General features: G+C 35.0%; 1 protein-coding gene across 1 annotated transcript in view; it reads right to left on the bottom strand.

Moving 5' to 3' along the window:
- LOC123659111 (protein groucho-like) overlaps positions 1-16,008 on the bottom strand; it is a 65,097-nt gene extending 49,089 nt beyond the window's left edge. The window contains exons 1-4 of the mRNA XM_045594372.1: positions 15,736-16,008; positions 10,171-10,268; positions 8,958-9,021; positions 7,615-7,659 (exon numbers count right to left, since the gene is read on the bottom strand). Coding sequence (XP_045450328.1) covers positions 7,615-7,659; positions 8,958-9,021; positions 10,171-10,268; positions 15,736-15,804 — 276 coding nt within the window. The 5' untranslated portion in view covers positions 15,805-16,008. The remainder of the gene's footprint in view (positions 1-7,614; positions 7,660-8,957; positions 9,022-10,170; positions 10,269-15,735) is intronic.
- Positions 16,009-16,652: the final 644 nt, after the last annotated feature.

Below are 16,652 nucleotides of genomic sequence, written 5' to 3'. Positions count from 1 at the left end.
TGCCGAGTTCAATTGTTACTACAAATTACTGAGTAAGAACACTTAACAAAATAATTTCTAAGAGTATCAATAACAAAATTAGTGTTCATATCGTATTGTACATTTAATTAACGACGTACATTAAAATAGGAAAGTCAAAGCGTGTTTTGGGACTTGCAGAGCAGATTGGAAAATCACAGCGCGCAAGTTTAACTTGTCTTTAGGTACAGAAAAACGAACCAACTTCAGTTATGTCTATTTTAAATACTAAGTTACAATTATATTAAATTGTTTTTTTTTTTAATATTTTATGCAATATGCCTTTACCACGTGTTTTAGAGAATAATTTTTGTGGGTGGTAATAGCTAGTTGTATGGAGATTAACTTATCTATAAAATAAAAATATGATTCATTTGGGAAAACATAAAATTAGTATTTTGAAAAAGCCTAGTAGTAGGTCCTATCCTCATAACAAAAGTAGGTCATTAAAATTTTAAAGAGATTAAACTGTATGTGAACGAGAATATCCGCCAGTTGTTCCTATATCCATTAAGCTCAGGTACGATGTATACGATAGTCCTGGTAAACATAATCCGTCCGCGTAGCTATTAACACGTCACAAACAAAACCAATGTTTTAGCGTTAATGAATCATTATCAAACACGGCGTGCTACATGCGGCGACTCGGCCACGCTAACATGTACATGTTTACGACACGTGATACCGCACCAACTATCATGATTATTGCACCTTATATTACACACTACACTTCGAGTTTAATCGATACACGTAATTAATATTAAAATGTTAATTTGTGATTAATTACAAATAAGTAAACATGTTGTCAATTATAAATTCATATGTTAACATCGCCTACCGTTTTATTTGTTTCTCTTTTTTTGTATTAATAAGTTAAAATACATTTCGTTGTACACATATATGCAAATCAAAACAGCTATCCTTTTTATTTGGAGGATAGAACGTCAATCCGAAACGCCATTCTAGTCCGGATTGACTTCTGTAGGTATGGTCTCATAATTTCTATCGAAAGATGTAGGTTTTCACACGACATTTTCCTTCAAAGATATTCATGAAATGAAAAGCCAAAAAGCTCGCTGGTGCTATCTGGTATCGATTTATGTGCTTATTAAAAAATACTAGAAATAGATTAGATGTCAAACAGTATCTTAACTATGCATAAAAATTAACGCGTTGAACGCCAGTGGGGACACCAGTTGGGCCTCACTCGTTTAGTCGATGGAGCCAGCTTTAAAGTGCTTTTTTACAAAATTTTAATGATAACTTTTTATTGCACTACCATACCCATTATTAAAGAACTAACTTATTTTTGCTTACAGTATCTAACATATTTTTCAGTCATATTTTTTAAGTTGACTCTGGCTCACGGACATGTGGTATCACCCGCCGCACCAATGGAACAATTGTGTCTCGACTACATGGTGTCCCCATGGCCCAAACAGAAATTAAAAAATCAAGGCGGCGTTTAACGTGTTAAACGGTTACAACTTGTTAGCCGGAAAGTACGCACACAATTATAAATATAGCTCCGATACCAGTAAGTGTATATGTGTATGAGTATAAGTGTATGAGTGTTCATGTAGAATATGTTAATGTGTTTTAGTCTATTCACAGTCATACCTGACCGAAAATATTCTTCTATGACAAAAATGTGTATGTATTTGTGTCTTGTAAAGTAGGTTTCTAGAAAAATAAATAAAAAACAAAAATGTAAGCAAATGTACATAACTAACTACCTAAACATTCTAAAAATGTAAAAGTTTATTACCAAATATGTTAAGAAAATAATAAAAGGGTCTTATTACGCGTGATTTATATTTTGTTTCATTGAATACAAAAAAAATGTGGAAAAATACAAAAATGCCTTTGTCTTTTTAAATACAAAAATGTTTCTAACGTTGAATAATGTTATAGAAGACAAAAGTTTATTTTCTTTAGTATACAATCATTTGTATGCAGGTACCTACATACACGTATATTTTACTACTATACTATGTGTAACTATATCATACACAACTACATACATTTAAAGCTAAGTATTTTATTAGATCAGATTATTTCGTATTTATGGCTACCCCGTTTTTTATTTATAGCTTGTAATTTTGATGTAATAAAATTTGTTACTGTACGACTCTCAGCAATTTATTATAATAATTAAGAATCCGAAGTAGGTAATTATATTTAAATACGAAAATAAATATTAAAGATATTCCGATAAGGCAATTTTATGTCACACTCTTTTAAATCGACGCGATAAGATCGCTCATTAAGAATTCGTTATAAAAACATATTATCTTTTAAAACCGGAATCCGTCACTCGAACTCAGTTCGAATTCGACTCGACTCGAGTGCCGTTATTACACCAACAGCATTCTTAATTGTATAATTATCGTAAGCCACATCGGCTGCCTATTAATAATTCAACACGCCTCGCACGCAATTACTGTTAAATAAACATATCCTTTTTAATTAGCTTGTAAATAGATAGCTTTTTATTATAAAATGCTTAATAAAACATATTTTTTCACTAATTATAACCCGATTCGATATGAGTGACGGTGCCATATGATTACTTTCTACAATTGAGCACTTCAACATTGTCGATGAGGAGTGAAAGAGGGATTCATCGTTATATCAAATTTAAAACTTTGTTTTCATCGTAATTACACTTCGTCCCCAACCCCTTTTAAAAGTGTGTTGTAGTACAACGTTCAGATTGTGTGGGATTCAGCCGTCAATAGCTCCGCGGGCCGCCACCCCCTTTATTTTGTACGTGCCCTATCCCCCGTTTGAATTGTTTAACTATTTGCAAGGACTATTCGGACTCATCACCGCACAACTGTTATACTCCTTTCATGATATGTAAATGATGTATATAGACACCGGCGGAGGCGGCGGCGTGTTCACGGGAATATTGGTACGTTCGGCATCTTACACATAAATTATGTTTAAGCATGCAAAAGCTGTACTTCTTGCGCTAGCTCTTGAGATTCTCATAAAGCCGGGGCTGCATTTTTACGAAGTATCACGGTGAATGGTAAATGAGTGAGTCATGGGCGTGTGGTTTACGAGTGGAATAGAAATCGTCTGTTTTAAATGAAGAGTCAAGGAGCGAACAAGGCGTCCATTATTCATGAGTGCCGTTTCACGCTCGACTACCGCCAGACCACGGCCGCGCGCCCTGCCGGTGACGCGACATCAGCGTAAACTGTTTCGAAATCAATAATTATCTGTATCTCAATCAGTGCAATTAAGGCAGCCCCGAATCGGAGGCCGTAGTTGGTGTAATTAGTTTCACGCCATAATTATGTGTTGCTACCGGCGAGGGGCGTAAATAAATAAGAACAAGTGCTTGATTAACATTAACATTTTCATAGCTCGTTACTCGGCACTAAGTTGGCTTCTAAGTAACGCACATTCGTGCTGTTTATCACTTAAGGCCTTATTTATCGGCATCATAATAAGATTACCTCAATATTTTAAATCACTAATCCATTAAGCGTTCTGATAATCTACAAAAACGCAAGGCAGATAATTACTTTCCTTATTATTGCGAATATGTTTTAACGTAGTAATCAATTAAACTGATTGTGATAGCAGATTATATTTAAGAATTTATTAAATCCCAGGGGATACGTACGCCCTATTTTTTCACATGGCGCACAATGCACCGCCGGTATCATTATAGGGTCCGAATTTGAAAACACAATTAGACTTAATACCGAGGTGATTGTCGTCGAGTAAGGGTCGCAGGCGAGGGGTTACGGTAAATCCTTTAATTTGGCTCCCCTATCAAATAATAAAGCGAAGGGCAGCGAGCTCGGAGCGAACGATATCGCGTTTAGTGGTTTTATTGCAAGCGCCATCTGCCGCGCGGAGCACTCCGTGATGGAGAGATAATTTCGCTTTTACAGCGAGGGGCGACGGAGCGTTTATTGTGAGTTGTTGCGTTCATTTAGACAATTCACAACGCGGTATCCGCTTGTAGATACAGCGAGATAGCGCACCTATTATTACACGGGACTCTTAATGACTGCCTGGTGTGTGTATGTGTATGTTGAACTAAACTCAGTTATAATTTGATGCAGCACCCGGTGCGTTACACTGAACACGAAATCGAAATCATCTTTGATGTTTAGAAAAATATACGCACAATAATGCTTACAATTAGCTACCGATGGTAACTTAATCAGAAATAATTATATTTTAAATTATATACTTCTTTTACATTACTTCTACTTTTTGACCAGCAAGAAACTATTTCATAAGTCTATCTACATAATAAACAGATTTAGATGATACAAGATATTCGCTTAGATTAGCAAGCCAAATAACAAAGATATGAATGTATTTCATAAATAGAGATTTTATCTTAATTTCGGCTTTCACGAAATATAATTTTAACGTTTATCTAACAAAGTGCAAAATTTCTTTTTAAATGTAAAACTTTCATTATTTAAACTTAATAACAGGTACCTTTCACCGGGTGGTAACATACGAGTATTAATAGACGTACAAACTAAAAGATAAATAAATAATAAAAGCTAATACGAATAAATTTACTAGTTAGTAAGCTGCAACAGTATTGTAGAACAAACAGGATTAGGGACATCTCGAGCGCGCCGGGCGGCAGGCCCCTGTTGTTTCATTATAAATAGTAGCTAAGCGGATCGGGCACGTGCAATGTTTTTATCAACGAGAGCTGCGCGGCACGGACGGCCCTAATGCAAGGGTAAACAATCCTCCGTCCCGCATATGAATAATTTCGCATTAAGGGCGAGGGAACGTCGGCGTTGAATCGCAATAGAGCGTAAATTATTAAATTATGCCGACAAGCTCAATTATTATTTTTCCTTTTGTTTTCAGCGGTTCCCGATTAACGAATTAATTCTATGATAAAAGGTCACGATTGAAAACTTATATTTATTTGACTTAGGTAGGAAGGTAGTCTTGCTGTAATCTGAAAGAAAGTTATGATTATTTCGCGCGCTGAAAGGTTCACGAATAGATATTTTAAAACAAACGAGCACCAGATATGGAGAAAATATTATGTTCATCGGAGCGCGTATCTTAGGGGTGTCAACACTCGTAAAACACGACAAGTATTTTATCGATATCCCGTGGAGCGTAGAGAACATTGCACATTGCGCAACCCTATTGTTTCGCTGTCGACACTCGTGACAATATGAAATCACTCTGGCGTTATGAATTTATTGCTCTTCAACTATTGACTTCCATTCGAAGCGCTCTATTAGCTATATATATATATATACAATGTGTGGTAATTTAGTAGAAGGCGTGTTCAACTTGCATTCATATTAGAGAAATAAGTTAGAATTATTCAATTAACATTGATATTCGTTACGATAAAAAAGTATTTATTCGTTTATTAAATATCTAGATTTGCGTTCAATCGTGAACCTATAAGTAATTGAGTAGATACGATTTTAAAATGATTTCTTTATATTTGTAGTGTCTGATTAAATATACACGGAAATCATTATAATAAGCGAGAACGTAAAATGTGTTCGGGCGTAAATAGTAGGTAAAGTAAAAGAACAATACGACTCCGTGTCGATACAGCCACACAAAGACGAAACAATCAATTCACGACGTAAGTAGGTGTAATTCGGCACGCTCCGACTGCGGTCCGGCCCCACGACTAACAAAAGAAAATCTAAGCAATTAGTCGTCGCCAGAAAGAGCGGAAAACGCGCGTTAGACTCGGTCACGCCGACCGACACGATGCGGTCACGACGCAATCCGTTCAAACGAGACAAATTCGACCTTATCGACTTTCCTACTTCTTTAATATTACTGCATGAAAGAAAAAAATAGCGGCCTTGAATATTCAGCGTAATTAAATTACACGTAGGTACCCGTAGCATTAAATAACGCATTTGTGTGATTTGTAATGGATATTCCAAACTTAATATTGAGGTCTTGCTTATTGAGCGATTAACCGTCACGCGACGATGACGATAAAAACGAGCATGAAGTTTGATAAAAAATAAAACATCGCTCACCGTTCAACACCACATCGCGATATCTATGGATAGGAAAAGGGGTGCGTTCCTGGTCGTCGTTCGACCGAGCGTGTTAAGTGCTAATGTAATAATCCATTACAATGAAGCGCTGCACTGTACTGCGCCATGTACGCTAAATAGTGCATTCAAGCATCGAGCCAGCGAGCCATCTGTCCGCCGCATCGCAAACAATACGACCCTTCTAAATCACCCTCGCTGCTTGTTTGCCAGAACCTAAACAAACATAGTTTCATGCCGTTCCAACTTTGAATCATTTATGAAGAAACTTGTAAGTTCATTATCGGTTCCGTTTGTTTAATCCGATTTTAAAATAAAAGTAAGTAGGTAGGTACGTCTCGACTCGGTCTACGACTGTACGAAACTTTTAGCATATTATATTATTGTTCAAGATTTATTACGTGAGGAAAAATTCTGAATACCGCCAGACTAGCCTGTCTTACATTAAGTTCGTGTGTGTCATAGATTGATTTTTTCCGCTCTAAGACGTGTTAAGGTGGGGTTGTTATTAATAAAATAGGGGATCGAGTGTGGCAACTGACGGTTCTATGAGGGTAAAATCAACAGATTACTACAGAACCCCCATCAATTCTTCATACAGCGCAGGGAACCCCCGTAGCACAAAAGTAATAACTATTCGTTAAAATAGCTATTGATGCCCTGCGGTTAGGATTGTCAAGTACACTATTGAAAAATTGAATTTATGAATTGAAGTTTAGGTACTTCGTTTGTTAGGGTTCGTATAATCTTTTGTACATAAATAAAAGCACAATTAGAATTATTAAATCTATACACGTACCTGAGTTAAGATACTATATTACAGAATAACATTATGTTTAAATTTAAAGAAATCAACAAATTGTTAATACCTACGTACCCGTAACGAAAATAAATCTATTTATTTATAAAAAGTACAATATAAAAGTCAAAACGCTTTCACAGGCAAGTTTCCGAAGAGTTAGAACATAAAAATATGTTACGCATTTCAAATAAACTTTTTAAGTGATCGGCATCTACGTGTACCGACTTATATCTAGTTATCGCTTTCAATCAGTTTCAACATTATTGTAAATTAAATTGTGAGAAACCAACGGGTACATTTCGCACGGCCAATATTAGCGAATGAAGAGAATCGTAAATCTTGAAGCGTGTAAACAAAGAAGGCTATAAATTAAAAAGCGAAGTGTAAACAAAACGGTCTGACCAGGTCCCCAGCCTCCCCTGGCGCCCGCCGGCCGCGGGCTGCTATCAAACAACGTTTACCCAACAAGCGGGCGCAGCAATAACACTTTTTTCTTTCAATTTTACAACATTAATTTTCCCCGCGCGCCACTTGGCTCGGTAGCTAATAAAATATCGCTAGTTTTCACCTTCATCATAGCGTTTCATTTTAAATCAGCTAACTACAACGTATCGGAATGTGGAAACCATTTATTTTACATTTTGTTACTTTGTTTATGTTATGATGAATTACGCTAGCTATTCTATATCGTAAATGTAAAGCGCGTTCGTAAACGAGTTTAAAATATTAATAAGATGAAATGAAACATACCTGTTTGTGCATTTCCACATTGAGTCCATACGACATTTCATAGTACTGAAACATAAACGACACAGATTAAGGAGATCAATTACATTAGTCCGATGAAACAATGTTTATGTGACACAGAAAGCTTTTGGCAGAGATTAGCTTCCTCGAATCATTTGAGGCGAGTGACTAAACATCCGCAATGGCATATTCTGGACCGCCGCCAGAAGTGTTTCCGACACATAAAAACGCTCGCGAAAATTTCCTCTAGAGCGTATTAAAATAAATTGCAAGCGATTTGGCAACACTTAATCGTGATTCATATCGGGCTGGAACGACCGCGCGGGGATTAAGGACTGCCAAATATCTATTCGGTTTTGTTGTTAAATGTTGCCACTTATATTTTTCATCGTCGTGACGTCTGAACTTTATCTTAATATCGAAAGCATATATTTTTATTATTGTAATACATATATTTGTTTACTGTATTAAGTATTACATTTAATTACCATTTTATAGCATTTTCTTTTAAATCTGTCAATAATGTGTGTATTATAGTGAATGCTATTTCGAGAGATCATACCTAAATACAGCTTTTAAGATCTTGTCACTTATAGAGTTATATTAGGTTATTTTTACTCAATTTCATTAAATAAATATTAATATTTCAAAATATATTTTAAAACGGCTAACGACTAAACTTCTATCAACTGACCTACTTACTATGAAATCTTAATTTTAGTTGGTTTAATTTCTTCAACAGTCTGTCTTGTTATAACAGTTAATATTAATTGGTCGTTTCTGAAAATAGTGACTCAAACGATACATATAGGAATTTGTAATCTTGAAGATTAGAAATTGCTTTCTCCTATATACATAGATTATATAAGAAGATAAACAAATCATAAAAAGAAATAAAGTAAAGGAATTCTCAAAATAAATATTAAGTCGTTAAAAGCAAATTGAAACAAATACGTTCATGACGCAATATTACGAATTCCTGTGACTCGTACGTAATGTTAACAATTTAAGCTTAATAATAGATAGCAAACAAGCGTAATTTATCAAAACAGCCGGTTTTGACAAGTGAGCGTACACGCTACACATTATATTCACGTCGACGATTATCTCTAAATAACAGGGGGCACTAAATGTACTGTCGGTGCCAATAACTCGCCGTCGACATGATATGCCTGCTACGCATCGTTCGTACGGCGCGCGTCATGCGGGCGTCGAACAAAAGATACATAATATTGATTGTGCGTGCACACGGACAGAACACGATAATCATCTAACGGCTCGTTAAAACAAACGTCGATTGTTATTTTAATTATTTTCATTTATAATTCATTTCTTAATATACTCACCATAACATAATGCCTTTGAATTTCTATTTTTTCACTAGCCAGTTTCTCGCATTCTAATTTTAAACTGAAACAATAGACAATAGAAGTGAAATTTCATGAATTAAGTGTTGTTTATTGTATTGGTAGGAAGTTATTTCAATTTGTAATTTTATCTTAGAGAATATTTGCTTAAGTATTTTAGAATCGATAAACAAATCTGTTAATTGAAATTGCTCAAAAGTAGAAGCTCAATAAATCAAAGCTAACATTATGTTTAAGAGCTCTCCATATTATACGACGAGATAAGCGGTTTTATAACAAACAACTTGTTTTATAGCCGCTATCGCCAGTAATAGGTCAAACTTGTAAAGAGCTTTATCAATGCTCGACTACTCTACTTCACCGCTCTGGAGTTTAAGACATGCTTCAGTAACTCGACATTATAAAACGCATCAATCTATTAGTATTAAACGTATTCGTTACGATTCATAAATTTTAATGAAAAACGATCTCTATAGATTAATTTGTAAAGATAATGAACAAAAAATAAAATAAATGCCTTCTTTTACCTGTGTAACCCACAGATTTTTAAAGTTAACAGTAAAGGGTCATAAAGGGTCTGCTTGTAAAAAGGGACTACTTAGCTCACAAAGGGACTGATAGGGGACGCTCCACTGATACTCAGCGACAGGAGAAATCCCGGATGAGCCCTTTTTAGCTGATTTACCTTTATATCTTTTTCAATTTGTATGTCTAATATATTTCTGTTTTAAGCTCTTAAATTTTTTAATTCTTTCTAAAATTTAATTGGACTTAGTATACCTAATAATATTTTAATAGGAATTAGTTTTAGCCGGGGCATTTAAATTATTTCTTAAACATCCTTAAAAATCAATTTTAAAAATATGTACTCCTCATAAAAAAACGTCGTTAGTGCAGTGAACATCGATAATTAAATCTGTTTTTTTTTTTTTTTTTTTTAATTTTGAATAATTAAGTTGACTTGTAACTTCCTTTATATTTTCTCGTATTTTTAAACGTATTTAATAAACAAAATCGCAACGATAGTCAGTCATTGTAAATATGTAGGTATAGTTTAAAGTATGGAAAACAAATTGTTGGTTTTTAAATTAAATATATTTACGTTTCACCGTACGCTTTGCTATTATAATATCAATATTGAACGTTCTCATTTTTACACAATAAGTTAATGTACTATTAATATAATACTCACTTGTGATATTGAGCCTGAAGGAAGTTGAATTCCTCTTTGATTCGGTCACAGGATTCACCCACCGTGAATTTGATAGGTTGCCCGGGTTGCGGTGGACCCTGCGGGAATACGCTATTATTACTATCGATACAGATAAACAGCAGCTATCTTATTTATAAGAATATACTTTTTTTATTGCAATATGTTTTTTTTTGTTCTATGGAATTTGCTACGCAAAAACGATTCTCACAGTAGGTAGACTAAAATAAATCGATTAAAATAAAACTTAATTGATTTTCATTATATTTAGCATCGAATCGATATCGGTATGCTAAATTAAAAAAAAAAAGATTTGATACAAAAAGAAGCATAGGTATAGGTAAGTCATAAATCAATACCTACCACAAATTAAAGCGGATAAATTATAAACTAGACGGAGGGTTATTTAACTACTTGTTACTCGTATGGATTATTATCCACTTACTTTATTTACTTTTATACTACTACGTAGTATATTTAGTTATATACTACCGCAGTCTTTTTTAATATAAATCTTATACAATAAAAGTCATAAATGCAAATAAAAACACTGAAATGCACAAGTGGAATTGCAAATTCACGACGAGGAGAGTAATACATAAGTCGTCAATCTGAACTTTGCAACAAAAACGCTCCTATCACGAAACAAAAATTACACGCATCCTAAATTACCATAATACAAATTATCTTTTAATGACCATAATTCGGTGTGAGGCTCGATTAATGAAAAAAAAACAACAACTCCGACCGCTCGCCTCTTAACACAAAAATAAAATACGAACACGCAAGCACCTAATAATAAAGTAAAAAAATAAAAAAGCAACTCCATAATAAGAAGCAGGAAAATAAAAATAAAGCGAGGGACACAACAACACACGGTCTCCGGGAGGCCGGGCGGCAAAAAATAAATAACCGTCGCTCGCCGGCGCGCGAGGAACAAACGGACTTTAAAAATAATAAAAGGAGCGTAAATAAAAGCGTAAAAGGAACTGGCGCGGCGTGTATACAGACGTTGTAAATGGAGCTGCGGACAATCGGCTCGGGAAAAATGTTGCTGGAATTTCGTGAATGTGACCGGGAGATAGCGCGGTCGCCCGGCCGCGCTCGCGACACTTCATAACGTAACGCTCACCGCAACCGCAAGTAAATCCACCGAGTGCATACTTTTCTGCTTCTCGGAATTTACTTACATAAATTACGAGCTTACAACAACGTTCATGTGGTTCTCCTTTCAGAAATATTCTTTTTAACCGAAAAATATCGAGTAAGTTAACATAAGCATTTTATAAAACACTTTATAATGAGTTTATGCATGCTACGAATAAATGTAAGGATCTTAGTATAATAAAAATAAAATATACATCTCGACTCGTGCATGCTGCGAAGATTACTTAAGTTTCTCTTAAATCAAAACACGATAATAATCTGCATTAACACTTGCAATGTCTTTAATAATCTTAAAATGACATATACACAAGTAATTAGAAAACACAAGTTTATTATTCTTATTATTCAGGTCAAATCTTTTACTCGGTGTTGTCATTCAACTCACGTTCATTAAAAAGTTCGACTAGAGTAAAAAAAAATGGTTCGTATATTTTGTACCATGGTGTCGAATAATTTTGTTTAACATATTTCTGACACTGTTTTATTAATAAAAAATCGTTTAGATATTATAGTTCAGATTAAATAGAATGCAGGTAAATGTATTATGGCTACGTTAAATAGATACCGGTTAACCGCAATTTTACCTTTCGATATGTCAATTTATGATATACAATACCGAATTAATTAGCGATTTAAAGTAATTAACATTTGATTAATTATTTTGTAATTAGTTTCAAATAATTTGCTCTTATATAAAATTATTTCGAAATCAAATTTACGGTAATCCATTAATAAATACGTTATAAAACGTCCCGTCGTCGCGGCGGGAGACGGAGTATCCGTTGCGTATTCCTGAAGGCAGCAAGAAACTACGTCCCTCGAATCACTTACAATATTTAATAGTCCCTAAATTCGATCGCCCCATCTTTAAATCGATCACAAAAAATTTGACAATAATAGACTGAGTAAACGTTTCCCTCGAGAAAAAAAGATTCTCATAAATTATCGCCGAAAAGGTCAAATTAAAATACAATGAAGAGTTTTTGAGTGGCAGTATTGTGCGGAGGGCCGGCCGCCCGGATGAAAGGCCCGCATCCAGCGTCGCTCACAAAAACAAAACTAAACAGAATGCGTTTAAACGGATATAAAAAGAAATACGTGTTCTTATTTCAAATTATTGAATACGTCTGTCTGCCCACGTCTACCTGTTCGCTCGGCGAGAGGACTTCTTTTGTTGGAATTTTAAATTCGAATGAACTGGATGAATTCAAGCGAAATTCTATCCGTAAAAATTTGTTGAAACGCGATTTATCTTTTTATAATCGTTGATAACATAACAAATAGACATAGATTATAAAAAAGAATTTTTTGTCTTATGATGTTGCTATTGACTTGGAGGAAGGTAGTAAAAAGTTAAAACATGATGTCATATATAGCTTTATTGCTCTGGTAGTTTACAAATTAAAAGCTTTTTTGATGTCAGATAAAAAAAACAGTTTCCACCAATTATAATTTATTTAAACGTAAATGTTGATTTGCATAATTATCTATAAATCGAGAGTCACGCGACGTACGGTACACGCGGGTTCGTCGTTACTGTCACGAACTTAGTTATCATCCCCGAATTCTCGGAAACAGGTAAAGATATCGATGTCAAGTGTTTATTAGTGATATTAGACGGCAACTACGAAAAGCATACATATGTAGGTTCAGCAGCATTGTAAACAACTAAGCACTATTCACACTTACAGAGCAAACAGGCTTAAACAAATATTTAAAATCGGAGATCGGTTTTGTAACGTTACGGTCCGACGTCACGACGGTATGCTATTCTGAACCTTGGATTGATCGCTCTAGGGTTTATGAAATGATTGACGATAAGCATTGTCGAACATATAAATGCAACTCTAACATGGTAGCGCAGCGACCAGAAAGCTGATTTTACTTTCTTAGAAATAGCTCTAGCGCTCACCGGGTCACCTGTTAAATATGCACGACGTTTTAAACGGTGTAAAATGATAGAATATTTATTGACGCGATGATTTAAATATGAATTTTTATTATATGTTACGACTTATAATATTTTAATTAAATTGATAAATTTAAGTGTTTTAATGAGTGTTGTCTGATTTCTGATGTTGCCATTTAAATTAAATAGCCATGCTATTAACGAGCATAATTTATGTTAACATATGTGCGTATAGTTGAAGCCATCATTCAAAATTCCTGTAGTCCGGATGTTAATCTACATAGTCGAACACATGTATGAAGACTGAGCAAATGATGGCACGATGATTACACTGGACACTGTTAGCATACTCCAAATGTGGTGTTTATGCGAGTTGATAACGTTATAAGGACAAATATGGTGAATTAGTTCAGAGCATTGACACAGAGCGCCTTATCGCCGGCCTGATACGTAATCCTCGAGATACGTTTCCGTTGATAAACGTGAAAGTATATCACGGGAAGTTTTACCGAAGTAATGGTATGTATGTAACTCACTTCATTAGAACAAACATTGCCAAGAATTCTTTATCTTGACATTATATAGGTACATTGAAAATCGATTAAAATTCTACTTCAATATACATTTTAACAATTTGAAGCTGTTTATAACGTGATAAAATAATATATTAAAAAAAAAACAGTACAAAGATGACTTGCTTTTATTGAGTGGTTACACAAAAAATAAGTAAATAAAGCTATTATTTGTGAAGACGTGAAAACGCGAGACGCCATCATTTGTTCGTAGCGGTAATTCCGTAAGTCAAATATTGACCGAGCGAGAGAGTACCTAGGACGCGACACGGATTTCGAGCAAACATACAAATAGGCATTTACATTACCACCCGACACCGCCCCCCTGCCCCTCGACTGTATACCACTCATAAAAGCGAAGTCGTAAAAGCCTTCTGCCATACGTAATACAGTTAACGCTACTAATTCTAAGTATCTGTAAAGTTTTCTCTACAAATCGTACCTATACAATTTAGCACTTATTACTCACTATCGTATCTATACAATTTAGCAATTTATTATCAAATCATTTATGCTAGACAGTGTTTTTGACAAAATTTATAAGGCATCTGAGGAGTAAACCTTGCTCAGAGGCTCATTATAGTAAGTAATTAGTAATGCTTAGCAATAAATAAATAAAAATCTAAGCAATAATAGCTAATAATTTTTTTTTTTTTTTTTGTAAATGTTAAAGCTGAACATAAGCTAACTTCTTACGTCTCATTTGTCTACTCCAAAATATATGAAATATTGTTATTATCGATGATAAATATATGTAAGGATGAGCAATCAGCAATGGATAATGGATATTTTACGTTTTACTAAAAAATAAATACAATGTTGTAAATATACGAACTCCGTCGGTAGCACTGGCAGACGTCAGTTGGATCATCGCCTGTTTTACGAAATATTCATAATATGTATGCGTAGCGTAACCTTTTTGTTTCATTCGAATATTCACAACATATTTTCAACTAATTTTCTATGATAAAACGACTTTATACATTCAATAATTATATTGAATACAACGTTTTGATACCAATAAAGTATAATCGTGTACCGAAAATCCTGGATTTTAACTGACTCTTGGGATTTTTGTTATTGCCATCTTATTACTAAAGGAATCGCAACTGAAAATATTCTCAGAATATGAACTCGTTAAGTAGTCTATACGTTTTAGTCTTTCGATTGGATAGAACTCTAGGAATAATAACGGAAATTTTGTTTATGTAGGTATATAAGTACCATGGAACATTTTTCAAGGATCGGATGGAACTTTTAAAATCCACAGATAATAAAACCATTGTTTAAATTGTCTTGACAAAAACTTTTTTTTCATCTCTTTTTTTGAAACAAGATGAGAAAGTTAGGTACAAATTGTATAAAAAATTTACAACCGGTTACTATTTAGTCTTAACTGCCTATTGTTTTCTGTTTTCTAATTAAAGATGTATAAGTCAATCAAATGTCATAGTTATGGTTGTGATTGTAATAAAAATAATTATGTAGTTTATCTAAAAGCAGCAAGTCAGATGTTAAGTATTATAAAAGTTTACAGGCAATTACACAGGTAATTGAGTGTGGCCGACAGCGTTCCGACAGCGGGCCGACCACAGTGGGGGGCGCGTTTGTTTGTACCCTAGCTTCTCTTTATTATTACTACATTCGAACAGCTATCAGAAACAAAACTTTTTGCGTTTAGGATCGTTTCTTTTGTGAATTGTGAAAGGATAAAACTCGAATTATTATTCATTCCCAAGCAAATAATAGAGACCGTTAAGCACGAACGGTAAATTACAACGTGACGGACTTTCTTCAGGCGTTCACACCGTAAGCGATTTATCATAACAATGCTACGCGATAATAGGAGGCATGTTGATTATCTCGACAATGATTTATGTAAGTATATATGCGACTCACCGGGTGCCTAGCGGCCGCCACGGCAGCGGCGGCTGCAGCGGCGTTCATCGCGCCCGCGCTAGGATACATCCCCACGTCAAACACACGCGGTCATCGTCTACAGCACACAGAAATTATATAGGACACAACACTCACTTCACTAAAGCCACTAAAACAACAAGCTCAAGCAACACTTGATACGCGCGAAAACAGTTTTGTAAGTCACACGCGACTCGCGGCAAGATCAGACTTAAAACACAACCGTCGTCCACGAGCAATACAAATGAACTAAGCGAGCGGCGGGGGACCGCTTCCCCCGGTACCCCACCTCCTTGGCCACCCTTCGCATGCCGCTGCCGTACATATTTTCTCCACTCGAATTTTTCGTCGACTATCTTTATGTTTGAGGAATACTTAGGCGAATCGGAGATATGCGCTCTAATAGATACGTATTATTTGGGAATTCTCTAGTGGCTTTGAGAGTACGGCGATGTAAAGCTACAGCTGTTTCGCAACTTGCATTACATGTTCGATTTGTATAAACATTGTTACTAAATGTGACGCATGAAATAAGTTTTAATACGAACGGCTTCTTTTGTTTCAAGTCACGCAGAAAACTTGCAATGGAATAGATGAGTCGGCAGTCGGCGACATCCTGGAATCGGACAAAGTTTGACAGATACTACTAAGCGAAAGTTTAGAGTAGATAGGTACCCAAGAAACAAGGATAGATGTACACCCACTTAGCTTTATTGTTTTAGCAAAGTTAAATAATAGGGCAATTTATGTCAGGTCTGGCAAGAAAAGAAAGCCGAGATAGGTGGAGTTACTGGGACACTTTGAGATTACGGACACACCTTAAGTGTGTCACTGGGCTTAAGGGTGTGCGGAGGCGTGCAAGAAATATTATGAGCTTATTTTCTGTTACATGGAACTCA

The sequence above is a fragment of the Melitaea cinxia genome, chromosome 13, assembly GCF_905220565.1.
Source record: "Melitaea cinxia chromosome 13, ilMelCinx1.1, whole genome shotgun sequence".
Lineage (NCBI taxonomy): Eukaryota > Metazoa > Arthropoda > Insecta > Lepidoptera > Nymphalidae > Melitaea > Melitaea cinxia.
Note: the sequence above shows the minus strand (reverse complement) of the source record. Positions and strands in the feature narration are given on the sequence as shown.